The 23,521-nt window shown below is 43.9% G+C and overlaps 1 protein-coding gene across 1 annotated transcript in view; it reads right to left on the reverse strand.

Annotated features, from left to right (window-relative positions):
• DZANK1 (double zinc ribbon and ankyrin repeat domains 1) overlaps window positions 1–23,326 on the reverse strand; it is a 43,592-nt gene extending 20,266 nt beyond the window's left edge. Inside the window, exons 1-7 of the mRNA XM_075203813.1 lie at window positions 23,070–23,326; window positions 19,113–19,238; window positions 16,864–17,017; window positions 16,502–16,619; window positions 13,725–13,821; window positions 10,433–10,557; window positions 2,943–3,028 (exon numbers count right to left, since the gene is read on the reverse strand). Coding sequence (XP_075059914.1) covers window positions 2,943–3,028; window positions 10,433–10,557; window positions 13,725–13,821; window positions 16,502–16,619; window positions 16,864–17,017; window positions 19,113–19,221 — 689 coding nt within the window. The 5' untranslated portion in view covers window positions 19,222–19,238; window positions 23,070–23,326. The remainder of the gene's footprint in view (window positions 1–2,942; window positions 3,029–10,432; window positions 10,558–13,724; window positions 13,822–16,501; window positions 16,620–16,863; window positions 17,018–19,112; window positions 19,239–23,069) is intronic.
• Between the last annotated feature and the right edge of the window lie 195 nt (window positions 23,327–23,521).

A 23,521-nucleotide genomic window follows, 5' to 3' on the forward strand; every position in this document is an offset into this window, starting at 1 on the left:
ACCCCCACCATACAAAAAGTCTCGATCTGCCCCTGCAGTGCTGACAATTTTGCTCGTCTATACTATTCCCATATCAAACAATGATGATATAATCTACATTTTTGGTGTTCCACTGTCACCTAGTGGTGGATTTCTAAAATGTGGGTAATAAGGACAGCAACATATGTAAAACATGAAAATTACTTCTATTTGACCAATTTTTATCTGAAAGGGGAATTCTAAATTGATTACATATTGAAATTTTCTATCATACTAATGTCATAGATTTTGTACTGAATGTGACACACCATCTTTCACCTTAACTGGACCTGGTGCAATGGCTTCATTATGTTTCATTTGTAATTTAGCCCTGACAATGTTGATACAAATGTAGTGACAATTCTATAACATTTTGTGAACAGCACAATACTGAAATCTCCCTAAAGTAAATAAAAAAAAAACATATAAGACCTGGAGAAGTTTGAATGACTACAGTGATCAGTACAAATATACATAAAAATGAATGACGACGATACATAATTCTGTTTGAAACCTTACAAGCACAGGCGAGAGTGAGTATAGTTAAAATGAAGGAAAAGGGCGCTCATAGTGTAGTATGTTAAACACCACTGATAATACTCTTAGAGCAGCATACATTTTAACAAAGATATTATGCTTATCTGTAGGTGACTCCTTTAGACCCAATTTCTCCTACTTTAAAAATTACGTATAAAAGATACGTGTCAAACATGCCTTATAAATGGTTTAATGTATCACAGTCATACTACCAATATTATCTGAAACAACAAAGGGTCCTCACAGTTTTATGGACATATTGTTAGTGTGAGATGGGGAAAGATCAGTATTCTTGAAACATCTGTAACAGTGTCCTGACACAAAGAAACTTCTAAACCAGATTCGGAGCCGCATCCTGCACAGATAAGTGTTTTACCCATTGTAAGGGTTTTTAATTGGTGTTTCAGAATAAACATTGTTTGTTAGATCTTACACATGTGTGGATGTTTTTTTAAGTCTGTGTTTGTTTTATTTTTATGTGCAAAGACACCGTTATCTGGCTATAATCCATCAAACAAGGAGAAATTATCTCTAAATAAGTCACCTACAAATAAGCATAATATCTTTGTTAAAATGTACACTACTCTCAATCAGATTATTATCAGTGGTTTAACATACTACTACACTATGATCGCCCATTTTCTGCACTTTAACGTTATGATGTCACTACAACCTGTTCCCCTATTCCAGCCGGGTACAACCTTTATATGCCAGCAGAGGGATGCAGTAATTGTTTCAGGTGTTTGCTTACATTGCCCCATACAGAACCCCCTCTCGCCAGCTACCCAGCTCTGCTTTCATCTACCTGTGCAGCAGAAAGAAGCTCTAATTGCTTCTCTGTGTAGTGATCAGAGGCTTCTACAAATTATAATCACATCATCAGCAGATGTCTATGTGCAGCAGTATCTGGTTATCATTACATGAGGAAGCGATCCCGGCTGAGACTTGTGGTTCCACAATAGCAGGTGTTTTTTGTTTTTTTTTTAAATGAAGATTTTTTTAATGATGCATTTTGGACAGGTGTCAATTATACAGGGACAACAAAGAGAGCAAATTTGCCACTTCAAGGTCCCAGCAAATAATTACCTAGCCACACTCCCGGTTTTCCCCATTACAGTAATAATGTTTTTATTAGTATGAACTCCCAAACCCCTTTACAAAGTCTATAACCAACCCCAGCACTAGCCAGCCTGAACTCATGGTCACTAAAACAGGGGAACCAGCATTGCGGAATTCCTCATTATAATGGTAACACAGTTCAAGATCAGTCCTGCTGTGAAAAGCGATGGGTCTGTTCCAGGTGCCCAGGGACTATCAGGTTCTAATTAATGAGCAAATGGGACCCCGGAGTATCAACGTTTCCATCCCTGTGGTCATTTCATAATGGACCTTTGTCCATTATACTGAAAAAGCAGGTTAGAAATAAACACATGCACACATCTTAAGCCAGACACACAAGGTAAGATCCTGCTGCTGAGCACTGAGTGACAGGATCAAAGTCCAACTTGGCTACAGATGGAAGTGGCTGATTTGGATGAGTTACAACTATTAAGCACTCAAGTCGAGATCTCTTTTGGGAGTTGTTTTGTGGCCAATTGCCCAACATTTTTGCAAAAAGTGCAGTGTGTGTGGTCAGCATTACATGAATAGATCGTAAATGAACATAATACACACCCCAACCTCTTCATTACAAAAAATCTTTATTATTAAAAAAAAAAAAGATATATATAACAAAGGCAACGTGTGGATTTCCTGTTATTGTGGAACTACTGGTTCTAGTATGACCAAAGTGTTGGGACTGGTACTGTCACAGCTTGTCCAATTGTACTGTATATAGTTATACAGTACTGCTTAAATATCCAAAGAATTCCAAGTCAGTTTGTGGACAATAGGTTTTTACTCTTTACTTATCAGTCTATTGTTTCCCACAGAAAACCCCAGCAAGTCTCTAATATAAAGTATACAACAGGGGGGTCTTATTCTAATTGTTTTATATCCGCCCAGAAGCTAGTGCTTGCTATAGGCAACTAAAGACACAATGTGAAAATGTGTTCTTTGCTTTGGTGATAGTGGCCCTTTAAGATATGAGAAGATAGTATTGGAATAAATGGGGCCACAAGATTTGAGTATTTAAATAAATGAACACATTTATTAGTAGAGCTGTAATGTACAGTACAGACAGACAATCCACTTGTGCAATAGTTGGACGTGTGTTTGTTTTCTTTTTTGCAGAAAGTACGCATTGGGAATGGCATTGCATAGAGTCAAAATATATGCGGATATCCATATGAAGATTTTATGAGCCCCTTTATGTCTAGTGTGAGTGGCCTAATTAGCTAGACTGAATAGTACACATTGACTCATCACAGTGCTGTCTGCAGACTTACTTTAAGAAGTCAGTTTCCCTTTGGATTCTCATGCTCTGCGTACTTGTCAAACTCTTCCTAACAATTTGGTCTGCTGTACCGTTCAGCTACAAAAAAAGATTACATTATTAATATATACATTGCAGTCATTCTCTCCCTTCTGTCCTCCATATAAAACAAATATATATTAGCGCCAGTTATTTTAAACTGAAATGCTTTGTGAAAACAAACATTTTCATAAAAAAACTGTAACTATAGAGAAAAAGGAAGAAAATACAAAGTAAACGTCGCTATTATGTATAAGTGATTGATATAATTCCGTTGCAAGTATTGTATATCATTTGGAAATGTCTCTTCTTGTAAGAGCAAGATTTTCACAATTATTCCATTTGTAGATTTAAATGTACAGTCCCACTCTTCACTACACCCGAGATCTCTGGGTCTGAGGCACAGACACCCACTCTGCACTACACCCGAGATCTCTGGGTCTGAGGCACAGACACCCACTCTGCACTACACCTGAGATCTATGGGTGTGAGGCACAGACACCCACTCTGCACTACACCTGAGATCTCTGGGTCTGAGGCACAGACACCCACTCTGCGCTATACCTGAGATCTCTGGGTCTGAGGCACAGACACCCACTCTGCGCTATACCCGAGATCTCTGGGTCTGAGGCACAGACACCAACTCTGCACTATACCCGAGATCTCTGGGTCTGATGCACAGACACCCACTCTGCACTACACCCGAGACCTCTGGGTCTGAGGCACAGACACCCACTCTGCACTATACCGGAGATCTCTTGGTCTGAGGCACGGACACCCACTCCGCACTATACCTGAGATCTCTGGGTCTGAGGCACAGACACCCACTCTGCGCTATACCCGAGATCTCTGGGTCTGAGGCACAGACACCCACTCTGCACTATACCGGAGATCTCTTGGTCTGAGGCACGGACACCCACTCCGCACTATACCTGAGATATCTAGTTCTAAGGCACAGACACCCACTCTGCACTATACCTGAGATATCTAGTTCTAAGGCACAGACACCCACTCTGCACTATACCCGACATCTCTTGGTCTGAGGCACAGACACCCACTCTGCACTACACCCGAGATCTCTGGGTCTGAGGCACAGACACCCACTATGCACTACACCCGAGATCTCTGGGTCTGAGGCACAGACACCCACTATGCACTACACCCGAGATCTCTGGGTCTGAAGCACAGACACCCACTCTGCGCTATACCTGAGATCTCTGGGTCTGAGGCACAGACACCAACTCTGCACTATACCCAAGATCTCTGGGTCTGATGCACAGACACCCACTCTGCACTACACCTGAGATCTCTGGGTCTGAGGCATAGATACCCACTCTGCACTACACCCGAGATCTCTGGGTCTGAGGCACAGACACCCACTCTGCACTACACCCGAGATCTCTGGGTCTGAGGCACAGACACCCACTCTGCACTACACCCAAGATCTCTGGGTCTGAGGCACAGACACCCACTCTGCACTACACCAGAGATCTCTGGGTCTGAGGCACAGACACCCACTCTGCACTATACCCGAGATCTCTGGGTCTGAGGCACAGACACCCACTCTGCACTACACCCAAGATCTCTGGGTCTGATGCACAGACACCAACTCTGCACTACACCTGAGATCTATGGGTCTGATGCACAGACACCAACTCTGCACTACACCTGAGATCTATGGGTGTGAGGCACAGACACCCACTCTGCACTACACCTGAGATCTATGGGTGTGAGGCACAGACACCCACTCTGCACTACACCTGAGATCTCTGGGTCTGAGGCACAGACACCCACTCTGCGCTATACCCGACATCTCTGGGTCTGAGGCACAGACACCAACTCTGCACTATACCGGAGATCTCTTGGTCTGAGGCACGGACACCCACTCCGCACTATACCTGAGATATCTAGTTCTAAGGCACAGACACCCACTCTGCACTATACCCGAGATCTCTGGGTCTGAGGCACAGACACCCACTCTGCGCTATACCCGAGAACTCTGGGTCTGAGGCACAGACACCCACTCTGCACTATACCCGAGATCTCTGGGTCTGAGGCACAGACACCCACTCTGCACTACACCCGAGATCTCTGGGTCTGATGCACAGACACCAACTCTGCACTATACCTGAGATCTCTGGGTCTGAGGCACAGACACCCACTCTGCACTATACCCGAGATCTCTGGGTCTGATGCACAGACACCCACTCTGCACTACACCTGAGATCTATGGGTGTGAGGCACAGACACCCACTCTGCACTACACCTGAGATCTCTGGGTCTGAGGCACAGACACCCACTCTGCGCTATACCTGAGATCTCTGGGTCTGAGGCACAGACACCCACTCTGCGCTATACCTGAGATATCTAGTTCTAAGGCAGAGACACCCACTCTGCACTATACCCGAGATCTCTTGGTCTGAGGCACAGACACCCACTCTGCACTACACCCGAGATCTCTGGGTCTGAGGCACAGACACCCACTATGCACTACACCCGAGATCTCTGGGTCTGAAGCAAAGACACCCACTCTGCGCTATACCTGAGATCTCTGGGTCTGAGGCACAGACACCAACTCTGCACTATACCCGAGATCTCTGGGTCTGATGCACAGACACCCACTCTGCACTACACCCGAGATCTCTGGGTCTGAGGCACAGACACCCACTCTGCACTACACCTGAGATCTATGGGTGTGAGGCACAGACACCCACTCTGCACTACACCTGAGATCTCTGGGTCTGAGGCACAGACACCCACTCTGCGCTATACCTGAGATCTCTGGGTCTGAGGCACAGACACCCACTCTGCGCTATACCCGAGATCTCTGGGTCTGAGGCACAGACACCCACTCTGCACTATACCGGAGATCTCTTGGTCTGAGGCACGGACACCCACTCCGCACTATACCTGAGATATCTAGTTCTAAGGCACAGACACCCACTCTGCACTATGCCTGAGATATCTAGTTCTAAGGCACAGACACCCACTCTGCACTATACCCGAGATCTCTTGGTCTGAGGCACAGACACCCACTCTGCACTACACCCGAGATCTCTGGGTCTGAGGCACAGACACCCACTATGCACTACACCCGAGATCTCTGGGTCTGAGGCACAGACACCCACTATGCACTACACCCGAGATCTCTGGGTCTGAAGCACAGACACCCACTCTGCACTATACCTGAGATCTCTGGGTCTGAGGCACAGACACCAACTCTGCACTATACCCGAGATCTCTGGGTCTGATGCACAGACACCCACTCTGCACTACACCTGAGATCTCTGGGTCTGAGGCATAGATACCCACTCTGCACTACACCCGAGATCTCTGGGTCTGAGGCACAGACACCCACTCTGCACTACACCCGAGATCTCTGGGTCTGAGGCACAGACACCCACTCTGCACTACACCCAAGATCTCTGGGTCTGAGGCACAGACACCCACTCTGCACTACACCAGAGATCTCTGGGTCTGAGGCACAGACACCCACTCTGCACTACACCAGAGATCTCTGGGTCTGAGGCACAGACACCCACTCTGCACTATACCCGAGATCTCTGGGTCTGAGGCACAGACACCCACTCTGCACTACACCCGAGATCTCTGGGTCTGAGGCACAGACACCCACTCTGCACGACACCCGAGATCTCTGGGTGTGAGGCACAGACACCCACTCTGCACTATACCCGAGATCTCTGGGTCTGAGGCACAGACACCCACACTGCACTACACCCGAGATCTCTGGGTCTGATGCACAGACACCAACTCTGCACTATACCTGATATCTCTGGGTCTGAGGCACAGACACCCACTCTGCACTATACCTGAGATCTCTGGGTCTGAGGCACAGACACCCACTCTGCACTATACCCGAGATCTCTGGGTCTGATGCACAGACACCAACTCTGCCCTACACCTGAGATCTATGGGTGTGAGGCACAGACACCCACTCTGCACTACACCTGAGATCTCTGGGTCTGAGGCACAGACACCCACTCTGCACTATACCCGAGATCTCTGGGTCTGATGCACAGACACCCACTCTGCACTACACCCGAGATCTATAGGTCTGAGGCACAGACACCCACTCTGCGCTATACCTGAGATCTCTGGGTCTGAGGCACAGACACCCACTCTGCGCTATACCCGAGAGCTCTGGGTCTGAGGCACAGACACCCACTCTGCACTATACCGGAGATCTCTTGGTCTGAGGCACGGACACTCACTCCGCACTATACCTGAGATATCTAGTTCTAAGGCACAGACACCCACTCTGCACTATACCTGAGATATCTAGTTCTAAGGCACAGACACCCACTCTGCACTATACCCGAGATCTCTTGGTCTGAGGCACAGACACCCACTCTGCACTATACCCGAGATCTCTTGGTCTGAGGCACAGACACCCACTCTGCACTACACCCGAGATCTCTGGGTCTGAGGCACAGACACCCACTATGCACTACACCCGAGATCTCTGGGTCTGAGGCACAGACACCCACTATGCAGTACACCCGAGATCTCTGGGTCTGATGCACAGACACCCACTCTGCACTACACCTGAGATCTCTGGGTCTGAGGCATAGATACCCACTCTGCACTACACCCGAGATCTCTGGGTCTGAGGCACAGACACCCACTCTGCACTACACCCGAGATCTCTGGGTCTGAGGCACAGACACCCACTCTGCACTACACCCAAGATCTCTGGGTCTGATGCACAGACACCAACTCTGCACTACACCTGAGATCTATGGGTGTGAGGCACAGACACCCACTCTGCACTACACCTGAGATCTATGGGTGTGAGGCACAGACACCCACTCTGCACTACACCTGAGATCTCTGGGTCTGAGGCACAGACACCCACTCTGCGCTATACCCGACATCTCTGGGTCTGAGGCACAGACACCAACTCTGCGCTATACCGGAGATCTCTTGGTCTGAGGCACGGACACCCACTCCGCACTATACCTGAGATATCTAGTTCTAAGGCACAGACACCCACTCTGCACTATACCTGAGATATCTAGTTCTAAGGCACAGACACCCACTCTGCACTATACCCGAGATCTCTGGGTCTGAGGCACAGACACCCACTCTGCACTACACCCGAGATCTCTGGGTCTGATGCACAGACACCAACTCTGCACTATACCTGAGATCTCTGGGTCTGAGGCACAGACACCCACTCTGCACTATACCCAAGATCTCTGGGTCTGATGCACAGACACCCACTCTGCACTACACCTGAGATCTATGGGTGTGAGGCACAGACACCCACTCTGCACTACACCTGAGATCTCTGGGTCTGAGGCACAGACACCCACTCTGCGCTTTACCTGAGATCTCTGGGTCTGAGGCACAGACACCCACTCTGCGCTATACCTGAGATCTCTGGGTCTGAGGCACAGACACCCACTCTGCACTATATCCGAGATCTCTTGGTCTGAGGCACGGACACCCACTCCGCACTATACCTGAGATATCTAGTTCTAAGGCACAGACACCCACTCTGCACTATACCTGAGATATCTAGTTCTAAGGCACAGACACCCACTCTGCACTATACCCGAGATCTCTTGGTCTGAGGCACAGACACCCACTCTGCACTACACCCGAGATCTCTGGGTCTGAGGCACAGACACCCACTCTGCACTATACCCGAGATCTCTGGGTCTGAGGCACAGACACCAACTCTGCACTATACCCGAGATCTCTGGGTCTGATGCACAGACACCCACTCTGCACTACACCTGAGATCTATGGGTGTGAGGCACAGACACCCACTCTGCACTACACCTGAGATCTCTGGGTCTGAGGCACAGACACCCACTCTGCACTATACCCGAGATCTCTGGGTCTGAGGCACAGACACCCACTCTGCACTACACCCGAGATCTCTGGGTCTGATGCACAGACACCCACTCTGCACTACACCTGAGATCTCTGGGTCTGAGGCACAGACACCCACTCTGCACTATACCTGAGATATCTAGTTCTAAGGCACAGACACCCACTCTGCACTATACCTGAGATATCTAGTTCTAAGGCACAGACACCCACTCTGCACTATACCCGAGATCTCTTGGTCTGAGGCACAGACACCCACTCTGCACTACACCCGAGATCTCTGGGTCTGAGGCACAGACACCCACTATGCACTACACCCGAGATCTCTGGGTCTGAGGCACAGACACCCACTATGCAGTACACCCGAGATCTCTGGGTCTGAGGCACGGACACCCACTCCGCACTATACCTGAGATATCTAGTTCTAAGGCACAGACACCCACTCTGCACTATACCTGAGATATCTAGTTCTAAGGCACAGACACCCACTCTGCACTATACCCGAGATCTCTGGGTCTGAGGCACAGACACCCACTCTGCGCTATACCCGAGAACTCTGGGTCTGAGGCACAGACACCCACTCTGCACTATACCCGAGATCTCTGGGTCTGAGGCACAGACACCCACTCTGCACTACACCCGAGATCTCTGGGTCTGATGCACAGACACCAACTCTGCACTATAGCTGAGATCTCTGGGTCTGAGGCACAGACACCCACTCTGCACTACACCTGAGATCTATGGGTGTGAGGCACAGACACCCACTCTGCACTACACCTGAGATCTCTGGGTCTGAGGCACAGACACCCACTCTGCACTATACCCGAGATCTCTGGGTCTGAGGCACAGACACCCACTCTGCACTACACCCGAGATCTCTGGGTCTGATGCACAGACACCCACTCTGCACTACACCTGAGATCTATGGGTGTGAGGCACAGACACCCACTCTGCACTACACCTGAGATCTCTGGGTCTGAGGCACAGACACCCACTCTGCGCTATACCGGAGATCTCTGGGTCTGAGGCACAGACACCCACTCTGCGCTATACCTGAGATCTCTGGGTCTGAGGCACAGACACCCACTCTGCACTATACCTGAGATCTCTGGGTCTGAGGCACAGACACCCACTCTGCACTATACCCGAGATCTCTTGGTCTGAGACACGGACACCCACTCCGCACTATACCTGAGATATCTAGTTCTAAGGCACAGACACCCACTCTGCACTATACCTGAGATATCTAGTTCTAAGGCACAGACACCCACTCTGCACTATACCCGAGATCTCTTGGTCTGAGGCACAGACACCCACTCTGCACTACACCCGAGATCTCTGGGTCTGAGGCACAGACACCCACTATGCACTACACCCGAGATCTCTGGGTCTGAGGCACAGACACCCACTATGCACTACACCCGAGATCTCTGGGTCTGAAGCACAGACACCCACTCTGCGCTATACCTGAGATCTCTGGGTCTGAGGCACAGACACCAACTCTGCACTATACCTGAGATCTCTGGGTCTGAGGCACAGACACCCACTCTGCACTACACCCGAGATCTCTGCGTCTGAAGCATAGATACCCACTCTGCACTATACCTGAGATCTCTGGGTCTGAGGCACAGACACTGGTTCCTCTTCTTGGCTTGGTTTCCCTAGGCGGCTATTCATAAATCTTGGACCGGTCATAGATCTGTGGCTGGCTCTCCCATCTGTTTCATAACCTGAAAGTAAAATGCACTAGTAAAGGAGACGTTTAAGCAACAAAACATTTAGGACGTAATACTAATGATGTGTTATGAATTCCCTGTTTTCTTTGCAGGTAATACCTCATACGACTGATTGACTGCTTAGAAATTAGAATTCATTTATGGACACCATGAACATTATGGACTCTATTAAAAAAGTGCATTTTTATTTATAATGATATGATGTCTTTTCACTGTTTATTTGTTTAAATCTTTTATTGCTAGTGTTTGTTGGGGGAATTTACTGAGGGCCTGATTGAAGAACACTGATCACATGTGTTTGTTAACCATAAATATTCATTATATTATGGCTGCACAGTACTAAGTGTATAGTTACAAGTATAAAAAAAATTAAATAGCATAATTTGGAGTTATACCGCAGTTAAACAGGAGAAGAACATTCTCTCTATTATCACAGCTACACAAGGACAACAGTCAGTATTCACCTAAAACTCCATATTGTACTCCTGATGTTTTCATTTCTCTCTGGCTACAAGCTTCTCACCACAAGAAGACTGTTTTGGACTCGGATCTTACTCAGCTCATGAAAGTTTGCTTTATCTGCCAGTTTATTTTCCCTGCAACATCCCCTGTGTTTAATCAGCCTACTCTACTACTTGTTCAGCCACTCCATACCCATGCTATTTTGAAAAAACAAAATTCTGACCCAAACTATCTCTCAAATTACCGCCCCATCTCTCAGCTCCCGTGCCCCTCCAAGCTTCTTGAGAGAATTGCCTCACACACACTTTCTTACAGAAAACAACCTTCTGGATTCTCTTCAGTTAGGCTTTTGCTCTCAACACTCCACAGAGACTGCGCTAACCAAGGTTGTCAATGATTTCATCACAGCAAAAACTGAAGGTCATTACTCTCTTCTAATTCTCCTGGATCTCTCTGCTGCATTTGACACTGTTGACCACTCTCTCCTCATACAAACGCTACAATCTCTAGGTCTTGAAGGCACTGTCCTATCCTGGTTCTCATCCTACCTATCTCATCACTCTTTCAGTGTTAATTTCTCTGGATCCACCTCTGCTCCACTTCCTTTATCAGTTGGAGTACCACAAGGCTCAGTCCTAGGTCCTCTGCTATTCTCTATCTACACCACTTCTCTTGGAAAACTAATAAGCTCCTTTGTATTTCAGTATCAACGCTATGTGGATGATATACAAATCTATCTATCCTCTCCTGATCTCTCACCATCTGTGTTGTCTCGCGTTACTTTCTGCCATTTCAACTTGAATATCTTCTCGCCAACTGAGACTCAATCTTTAAAAAATTTAATTAATTATATTCCCACCCAAAAACAGTACCTTCCTGCCTGACATTTCTATTTCTGTTGATAACATGACCATAAATCCCACCCCGCAAGCTCGCTGTCTAGGTGTAATCCTTGACTCACAACTATCCCCACATCGACTCTATATCTAAATCAAGTTACATACATCTAAAGAACATTTCCAGAATACGCACATATCTCACACAAGACACTGCAAAAACATTAATTCATGCACTCATCATCTCCCGCATCACCTATTGCAATTCCCTCCTTACTGGTCTTCCCAAAATCAGACTTAAACCCTTACAACTTTGCCCACAGCGGCTAGATTGATTTTCCTTGCAAACCGTTTTTCCTCTGCTGAGCCACTCTGTCAGTCTCTACACTGGCTACCTGTTTTTCAACGAATCCAATATAAAATTCTTCTACTAACATACAAGGCCGTCAACAAAATTCCACCGACATACATTTCCTCACTTGTCTCAAACTATCTCCCAACTCGACACCTCCGCTCTGCACACGATCTGCTTCTCTCGTCCACTCCCATTCCCGGTTACAGGACTTTTTTCAGGCTGTACCCACTTTGTAGAATTCCCTCCCTCGCACAGTAAGACTTTTCTCTAGTCTTCAAACCTTCAAGCGTTCTCTGAAAACCCACCTCTTCAGACAAGCTTATGATATTCCTCAACCAGCATCTTAATCTCCCTAGGTTACCCTATTACCACCCTCTACACAGCTAACACAATACATCAACCCTGTGACCAACATTGCTGTGTGACTGATCACACAGCCCACTCAATACTTTTTACATTTGCATTCCAGTTGGTCCAATGTGCAATTTGATGAAGCACATACCCTTGTGTTTCAAATTCCCATGGTCCCATAGATTGTAAGCTTGCGAGCAGGGCACTCATACCTCTATGTCTTTTTTTATTAGCCAGAATTGTTTTATTAATGTTTGTTCCCAGTTATAAAGTGCTACGGAATTTGCTGGAGCTATATAAATAAATGTTGATGATGATGATGACACACTAGGGCAGGAATTTATGTAATTTGTGTCACTGGTCCACGCATATATAGTAAGCATGTATGTATTTTCATATTCTTATCTGTTATTGTGGTGCTCCTATATCTTTCACCTTTCACACAAAGGCATGGACCTGGGAATAACCCAGGTCGTGTCTGTGTAAATGGGACGACCCTAGTCATGACCAGGGTTATTCCCGGGTTGGAGCTGGATATGCTTCTGTGTGAAAGGTGTTCACACGTTATTCGACCCGGGTTTAGTTAAAAGCAGCTGATTTGGAGAGGCTCAACTAGAAAATACAAGACAGACACGGGTCCAGTGTGAATGGCAGCGATCTGGGTTATTCCCGGATCCATGCCTCTGTGTGAAAGGGGTATTATTAAGGGCTGAAACACAGGTTGAAACCGTGTTCATTATCCCGTGTCTGACCTGGTATTTTGGTGTGAAAGGGGTATCAGTGAGTAATTAGGTTTTTAAGTTCCCTTGGACTTTTGGGTTTTAAATAATTAGATGTCAGTACACATAATGCCTTCATAGATAGTAGAGGGCAATTTTGTATATCTGCATGAAAGTACAATTGGAAAACACAGAAGAAACTTCAGTTAATCTCAATGAGAATTAGTGAACTCAGAACTAGAATCCATTGTAGTGGAGAGAAGCGGGAAGTGAGTGATAAGGCAGCGGGGGAACAACGAGACAGTGTTATGGCTGGAAGCTCTGCTCATTTTTACTCGCACACCAAACAAATCTCCCCCATAGAGTGAGAAATGTGCACCCACTCACTAGATTCTGGATCAAATGAGCTTCTATTTTGTCATTATTATAAACATTTACCTTTATTGCTTTGTGCGGTATCATCCAAAGCCGAAGATCTCTGTAATATGCCATCTTTCTGTTTAGTCTTGGCAGGAGACGGGACATTGTCGATGTTCTAAGAATACAGATATTTACCACTGTTTGTCCTGCAAATTTAGACATTGGCCTGCAAGTATCTGTATTAAATTACAAATACTGGGGGAGTCCTCTAAGCTTTCACAGGTATGCAGAGAACTTCCCTACACTCACATTACATCATTTAGATAAGGTCTTCCACACCAACTTAAATTTGAATTTGGACAGGACTGTACAACTCTGTTCATATTATCAGCATATGTACTGTATGTGCTGTAGTCACATAAATAAGCACCAGAAAAGGCCACATTCTTGCAGCTAATTATGTACAGGTAATGACAGTGATTCCCATCTTGAGTTTACACTATCTTGTAGTACAGCTATTGGATTTGTATACATTGTAACAAAGATATAACTAACATAGTAACATAGTTGATGAGGTTGAAAAAAGACACCAGTCCATCAAGTTCAACCTATTTTGGATCTCCTGCGATCCTGCACTTATACTTGAAATTGATCCAGAGTAAGCAACCACCAATCTGTTTCAATTGTGAAAATCCCCCCAAGACCCAATATTGCAGTCCTATTTTTACCCTATATCCAGTACTATCCTTCATTTTAATTAACGGTCGTATCCCTGGATACACTTTTCCGCTAAAAATTTGTCTAACCCTTTCTTAAACATATCTATTGAATCTGCCATCACAACCTTCCCTGGCAGTGAATTCCATATTTTGACTGCCCTTACTGTAAAGAACTCCTTCCTTTGCTGGTTGTGAAATTTCCTCCCCTCTAACCTTAGGGGATGACCGTGTGTCCTGTGTATGGTCCTTGGGATAAAAAGTTCCCATGATAGTTCTCTATATTGACCCCTAATGTATTTGTACATAGTAATCATAACTCCTCTAAGACACCTCTTTTCTAAAGTAAACATGCCTAAACTGGCTAACCTTTCCTCATAACTTAATGACTCCATACCCTTTATCAATTTTGTCGCCCTTCTCTGAACCTTTTCTAGTTCCAAATTATCTTTTTTATAGAGTGGTGCCCAGAACTGTACTGCATATTCAAGATGGTCTTACCAACGATTTATACAGTGGCAAAATTACACTGTCTTCCCTTGCATCTATGCCCTTTTTTATGCATGCCAATACTTTATTTGCCCTTGCAGCTGCTGCTTGACATTGAGCACAATTGCCAGTCTACTGTCTATGAGCACTCCCAAATCCTTTTTTCATTATAGACTCTCCTAAATTAATTCCATTTAATTTATAGATTGATTCCATTAAATTTATACTACTACTACTAAAATTAAAATTAATCAGATTAAGTAAACTGTCTCTAACCTTCCTATCACTAACTTTACTATTTCAGGGAAATAATCCTTTGAAGCAATAAATACACTTGGATGCTAGATTTTTCCAGACTAAATGTGCCCTTACATGCTGCAATTTATACCCCATTCATACTGCACCAAAAACCCGGGTTTTTGCAGAGGCACGCTGAAAAACCCGGGTCTTGGTGCAGTATGAATAGTCCAACCACAAAATCCCGGTTCTAAAATCCCGGGACTTAGACCCGGGATTTTGCGAGGGGTAATTCCCGGGTTGGACCCCACTCGCCTGCAGTATGAATGGTGCAACCCGTGTAATTCCCGGGTCTCACCATTCATACTGTAAAAAAAAAAAATTGGGAAGTAAAAAAAAAAAGATTTTAATTAATAAAAAATACATAACAAATGTTTACTTAACTTATTTTCAGCCAGCGGTGTCTCCGGTGCGTTGCCGGCTGTCAGGGGGGCCTCTGGGTACTAAAATGACGTCATTTCTAGTCCATTAGAAATGACGTCATTTTAGTACCCAGAGGTCCCCCTGACAGCCGGCAACGCACCGGAGACACCGCTGGCTGAAAATAAGTTAAGTAAACATTTGTTATGTATTTTTTTTTTAATTAAAATCTTTTTTTACACTTTTTTTTCTCTAAAACCTGGGTCGGGAATCTTCTAATCTATACTGCCCTGTGCCCCGGCAATATCCCGGGTTAACAACCCGGGATATTGCCGGGGCGGCAGTATGAAAGTGGTATTAGACAGTCAATTGGGCTTTTTAGACAAAATTGGCTGCAAGTCGCCACGTGTACCGTTGCCTCTGACCTTGTATGACATCTTCGTCAGACCGAGATATTGTATCTCTGTTAGATCCAGGTCGCATCATCAACCAGACCATCGAACATACAGATCTTTCAGATTTAGCCATATTGGTCTATGTATGGCCAAATCTGATAGAAACTACATCTAAATACAACAACTTGGAAGCATGAACTTCAAGTAAAGGTGTGTTTGACACCACAATCTTTCTACATCAGTAGGACAGTAGATTTATATCACTTCTCTGCGCAGATGAAAAATATATAATTCTCAGTCTGTGATTTGCCTCCTCACATCATAACATAACCCGTTACGGCTTCATTTATAGAATCACATGAGTGGACACGTCTCCCTCCCACAAGACTAGCAGACGCATCTAAGAAAATACCCTGTGTTGCCAACATGCTGATAAACTTGTTGGCTAAAGGTTGTTCTATGTGTGACAACATCAAGACTGGGGACATCAGAATGAGCAGGAGATGATTATTGTTAACTGATAACAAAAATGTACTCTGATCCTCATTAAACACACAAAAGCAGAACAAAACAACAATCCTTCAACTTCATATGTTACCTGTTTAGAGAGGTCTTTCAGGAAGTTCTCATCATTGTCTTCATCTGATGAGTCTATATCTGGAGGAATGTATTCTACAATGAACACCTTTGTCACCGTCCCACTTTCTCTGCCATCTCTACAAAGGGAATATTAATGGAGGAAATATCAATACAGTATTCTACTCCCTAACGATTTCCCTAAGCCCATAGAGTTGAATTGACAGAGCCTTAATCCACACAGAATTAGAATCACTATATTTCTCTTCAATTTACAAATATGTGGTATCTAACATGTTACATGTGAAATAATTGAATTGTGAAAGATTTTGTTTTACATATGATTATTAGCTGCAATTTACTAATGACAGAATGGTCACTTACCTAGTTACAGCCACAGCCTTAACAGTTATTTTACCGTCAGGCAATCTAAATGGACCTCGATACTTCAAAGTGGTATTTTCTGTGTGACCAACTTTCTTAAATAGCTCTGGCTTGTTCCCGTCCAGTGTATAGAATATGGACACATTTGGCGAGTCTGGAAATGTAATGAATATAGTTACAGGTTTTTAAAAGAGCAATGTTGTGTAGGAGAACATTGCTGAGAAGTCACACAGCATGTCTGTCACCAATATGCATCATTTATGGATAAATGTGGAACAGACCCTCTTGTAGGGATACTATATACATATACATGTGATTTATTCTTGTAATTCTTATGAAAATAACATACAACTGACCGACACACTTATGTCATTAGCAATGGTGTACTGTGAAACTTCTCCATGTGTGAGAACTCACTGGCGATAAGATTACTGTATTATCTGCTCCACTGGAGGACTTGTAAACTACCACACACATTATATTTTCTCTATTTCAGAAAAATCAATAAAATTCCTGTAAAATATCATAGGCATTTACTTTAAAACATACTTACCTACTCTCGGAAACTTGTTTCCGGGAGAGGGACGTGACTAGGGGTGAGAGGGGGGCGGGGCTGCAAAACGTGTCATTTTGGCCACGCCCCCGGGACGGAAATGACGTTTTCACGGGGGGGGGGGGGGGGGCGGGCCAAAATGGGGCAATTCTCTGTGAATCGTGCCATTTTAACAAGGGACTTCCAGGGTGCGGGAGAAATGCCAACTCTCACGGGAGCCCTGGAGACTGACCCGAATTTCGGGAGTCTCCAGGACTTTCTGGGAGAGTTGGCAAGTATGCTTTAAAATCTGATGATTTTTGACAAGATTGTCTAAGTAAAGAAACGACTAATTGCTTCAAACACATTACAATTTTGATATCATCATTTATCTATATAGCACCACCAGTTCTGCAGCGCTGTACAGAGAATATTTGTCATTCACATTAGTCCCTACCCCATTGGAGCTTACAAGGTTTCGAATCTGCCTCATTGGAGCTTACAAGGTTTTTTAATGGTTAAGCACTCATTGACCCTTGGGATAAATGGACGAGTTATAGTGGGCTACATCACAGCCAAAATAACAATCTATAATCAGATTATGATCGACAAAATATGTGGATGTATAAAGACTAAATGACAAAATAGCAGATATACATATTTGTCTATAAATGTACATGTATCTACACAGACATATATACAAAGGAATACCAAATGAATCAGAGAAAATAGTTTCCAACTTAACAGTAATTAAATGAGCAAATTTATTAAGACCAAACAAAGAGTAGACTAACAAAATGGTAAATACAAGATGAAAAACAATGCATTTGCATTGTAACTTTGTTTTTTTTATCTTGTATTTACCATTTTAATATTACCATTTAATCTGAACCTTTTGTATGTAATTTTCCACTGAAAGCCATAGGCTTATCTATCAAATTAGCCATCTAGATTTCATTGTATTGGAAACCTTTCCGCAGACATATGTGCAAATTCTTTAACAATTTGATTAAAAAAAAATATCACATTAAAAGATCAGATTGCAACATGTGTGGCCAACATTAGGCTCCTGGTAGTCCAACTTAGCTTTAATAGGGAACTAACTGGCAAGCACTAGCACCTATAGCAATATTAAATCCACAAATGCATAAACGTATTTATTTAACAGCAATTTCAATGTACTTTTTAATGCTGATACGGCCATAGACATTGACACTGAGTAAAAATGAATAAACATGCATTGTTATAACAGTGCATGAAATAGAAACAGGGAAGAAGGGAAGAAGAGAAGACTTATTTGGATGGAGGTTAGGACTTGACATAAAATCGGATAAGTTAAACCAATAAATATATCGAAAATAATGCAGCAAGTTAAACATCAGGCACGATTAAGACACCTCTCAAAACAACTGGATAAGTTGGTGTCCTGAAACTAACCGAGTCTAGTTATGAGATTTGATTGGTTTAAAACTGCTAGAAGAAAAAGAAAGCAGAGTGAAGAACGTCTCCATGGGTCTCAGTGTGTGGGTACCGAACAGAAAGCTACATCATTTCCCACATTTCTGCCATAATATAAATATATTTATCCTTTGTTAGAGAGAAGGGGCAGAGGTTGCAGCCAGAATTAAGCAAGCACTAAATAGGTCACTAAAATAACGTGAGAGATGTTTTTTTAGACAGGTTCAATGGTCAGCCTTGAGTGGTCTTTTGTTCATACCTGATTTTATTTCAATTGGTGTGTTGGTGTCTACTTCACATTTCCCTTTACCAGGAAGAGGAACGCGAAGCGGTATAATCTGCGGCACACATATAGAGCCGGCAGTCATTCTTTCTATGCAAGAACCTGCAGAGAACAAGGTCAGCGTTACATACAGTAAAGGGCCCTGATCATCATCATTATCTTCATCATTGTTTATTTATAAGGAGCCACAGATTGTGTAGCACCGGACAATCATCTGACAGATATGACACATATGAGTATAATAAATATAATGACAGAAACATAATAACAGTGACATGAATGTGATGAAGCATAATCCTCCATGGGTGGTCATGAGCTAGCAATAATAGCATGAGGTAGCGGATAATACATAAGCTATATTTTGACTCCGTTAGAGGTAATTATGATTTGTTAGCATAAGGACAATTTCAACTTAGTCGAACAGCTTAAGCAAAAGTTATTTTACATGAAATAGTAACAATTAAATTCAATTATACTGATAGCTCTTCAAGACACACGTTATAATGTCAGAAGTTGCTGTTCCTTTCAATGGGCCTGATTCATTAAGGAACATAAGCTGATATGAGCCGTATTTTGTGTATTTGCATAAATTGCTGTGGCATATAGTCCATTTCTGGGCATGCACAGAGTACACAAATGTAAGCAATTCATCTTCGAGCACAAAGGACACTTATGACAGCCTACGATTTCATGGTCAGAACAGGGGGGGCATATGCACGTAGTCAGTGCTCAGTAAGGGAGCGCACGCAAACAGGAGCAACTGTAAAGATGTTCCTATTGTTATAACAAGCTCATATGTATTTCATGAAGACTTGTTAAAATATGTTATACTATTTTAGAGTAAAAAAAAAAAAATTATTTCAAAACAAATACAAAATAATGAATTAAATTTAGGGAACTTAGGGTCCCAAAAGTGCATGAATAAAATGATAAAACACATAAGGTAAAAAGACCAAAGGAAGACAATGACCAAAAACCCGAATAGAATTCAATAAGAAAGGACATTAATGCACATCACCTTGTAAGCACAGGATCTGGGGTTTAAACTCTGTTTGCACCATTTAGAGTTGGATGTAAATCCAGCCAGAAGGTGCAATTTTACATCAATGTAAAACAATGTTGCACTACGGGGGTTTGTGGCGGCAATTTTAAAATGTACAGATAGATGAGGATTTGGGAGGGAGCAAGTCCTACCTCAACTAAGTTGTAGTGTAAAAATAAAGCAGTCCAGTATTTGTGCATTACATGCAAAAGCAGCCAATATTTTCCCTGCATGGATAAAACTGCATTTACACCCCCTACTTTGCAGAGTGTACAATTTAATTGGACGAGGGCACATCTGAAACAAGACGAGTGTGGCTCTGAGTGGAGACAGTTGTGAGGGTGCACTAGTCTTGGTGTATAGATTGGGGTAAATTAAGCTCTAATAGAGAGTTGGGTTGTCATACTGCGGTTCAAGATCTAAAAGCAACTGGAGAGTCTGATTGGCCATGGATAGAAATTCCATCAGTGGGTAGCAGCACAGGAGAAATCTTAGCAGCACAGGAGAAGGGGTGGTGTTGTTGAGGGCATTGTAGGTGAAGGCAGAGCCGGATTTAGACCTCATAGGGCCCTAGGCAAGATACTGGTTTGGGCCCCCCCCCCCCACCTGCCGCCCCCCCCAGTGAAACAATCCATAGGAATGCATTTTTTTATTTTTTTTTTAAAGCATAGATTATATTAACTGTTAATACCTACTAGAGAAGATAGTGCAGACAATGATATACCAATAAATATTAACTTTTAATTGAATCCTTACATAAAACAGAGCACAAATAATGTTATACATAGCTTTAATTAATTACATTTAAATAATAGGAGTTTTTTCAATAATCTGTTAAAATGATTACTTTTCATTACTCACGTTTGCTGATGAAAAGAAAGGTTATTTCAGTCCCAGACAGTTGATAATATTGGTCCAACTCTGCGCACTGTACCTTGATCCTCTGTATGATGTCACTTCAGTCCCTGCACGCCCAGTCCAAGCATACTGGGCCTGTGTAAGCTCTCACAGCTCCCTCCTACAAAAAATGTATTTGGCCAAATAAGTTGAAGTACAGAAGAGAAAAAAATGTCCCCTACTTCATCACTTTGATCACTTTTGCTCCTCCTTCACACTTCCCCTTTAGTACACTGTACTCCCTTCATCATCACACTGTGCCCTCCATATTTTTGCTCCCCTTGTTTATTTCCACATTTGTGTCATCATGCCCCTCTGCTACATATTTTTGCCATTATGCCCCCTCATGCCCCTCTGATACTTATTATTGCCATCATGCCCCCTCATGCCCCTCTGATACTTATTATTGCCATCATACCCCCTCATGCCCCTCTGATACTTATTATTGCCATCATACCCCCTCATGCCCCTCTGATACTTATTATTGCCATCATGCCCCCTCATGCCCCTCTGATACTTATTATTGCCATCATGCCCCCTCATGCCCCTCTGATACTTATTATTGCCATCATGCCCCCTCATGCCCCTCTGATACTTATTATTGCCATCATGCCCCCTCATGCCCTTCTGATACTTATTATTGCCATCATGCCCCTCTGATACTTATTATTGCCACCATGCCCCCTCATGCTCCTCTGATACTTATTATTATTGCCATCATGCCCCTCTGCTACTTATTATTATTGCCATCATGCCCATCTGCTACTTATAATTATTGCCATCATGCCCCCCATATACATATTATTGCCATCATGCCCCCATATACATATTATTGCCATCATGCCCCCCATATACAGATTATTGACATCATGCCCCTCATATACATATCATTGCCATCATGCCACCATATACATATTATTGCCATCATGCCCCCATATACATATTATTGCCATCATGCCCCCATATACATATTATTGCCATCATGCCCCTCATATACTCCCTTAATACCTCGGACAGTGCCCCTCCTTTAGTTAACTTACCTTCTATTCTGCTTGTTTACTTCTCCGTTCGATGGCGCGCTGCCGCTGCTCCTCCTCTCTGCTCAGTCAGTGCTCCTCGCCACTTCTTACTGAAAATCACGTCGGGAGTGACGTCATCACGCCCGACATCATTTTCAGTAAGAAAGGAGAGGAGACTCCCGACGAGCGGTCAGCTGACTTCTTTTTTTTTTTCACTTCTTTCTTTTCGGCATTATGCCGGCAGACAGAGGGGGATGGCAGGCGGAGGGGAGCGCCCCTCTGCCTTGCCTGCCCCGCTCACCGTTGGCTCTGACAGGGCCCTCTAGGTACCGCTGGGCCCTAGGCAGTCGCCTAGGGTGCCTAGCGGGAAATCCGGCCCTGGGTGAAGGTGAGTAATTTGTATTCTGGAGGATACGGGTGGCAGTGTAAGGACTTGCAGAATGGTGTGGCAGATGTGGAGCAATGAAAGAGGAGGATCTGTCTTGCAACAGGATGTGCAATTAGGGAGTGGTCAGGGATTAAACATAAGGACATTATCACCCTATTCACACACAAAACCATTGTGGTGGCATGGCATGATACATGTAGATTAGTACTGTCATTAGGGTGTACAAATTTTACAGATCTCTATTTTACTTATTGACAAACCGTTGGCAACCATGATAAAACTGGTAATATTTTCAAGAATAAAATTTAAAATACAGCACAAAGTGAAACACACATAATGTGAAATAAAACAAACCAACATACTACATAGGTAGTAAAAATATAATTCAATTACACACACTTTAACACTGAATCTTATTGTACATATTAACTCTTTACTAGTTAAATAATAATGAAAACAATGAGCAATGCCAGTTCTCTTATCACAAGGTCTTCAGGTGACTGACATATTTCCAACCATCTTGCATATATGATAAAACCTGTGATTACTGACTACCTATGATTACCTGTAACCTGTCACTACCTTACCTCTATACTGTGGTTAGATACACTCTCATTGACAGCCCCCACCTCCTAGGTCGTGAAGATGCAGGAGGTCACAGCCCACTCCGTCACCGGACACAGCAGAATGGACCCTCCACTCACTTCTAGATCCCGTTACTATAGACGCTTTTCCCGGGGGGACGTGCGGGTACACAGCAACGGGCCAAAGGATTGCCAAACTCCCGTCGCCTAGCAACCAAGGATGCAGAACAGCCCTCCGCCCAGGCCTCTGCCTCCAAATGTGTGCGCCAACAACGCGCAGTTTCAAATTACGTAATATGGAAGCCCATGAACAAAGTGGCCATATTTGATGTGGGCTCCACAGATTATGTTATATAGGCTAATTAAAATACAAAATATATTTTGGCATAACATTGTGTATAATATGATGTGGTCGCCTTTTTAGTTTGCCCTCGATTATGTAGTGTTTATTCATA

This window comes from Mixophyes fleayi, chromosome 3 (genome assembly GCF_038048845.1).
Source record: "Mixophyes fleayi isolate aMixFle1 chromosome 3, aMixFle1.hap1, whole genome shotgun sequence".
In the NCBI taxonomy this organism is placed as follows: domain Eukaryota; kingdom Metazoa; phylum Chordata; class Amphibia; order Anura; family Limnodynastidae; genus Mixophyes; species Mixophyes fleayi.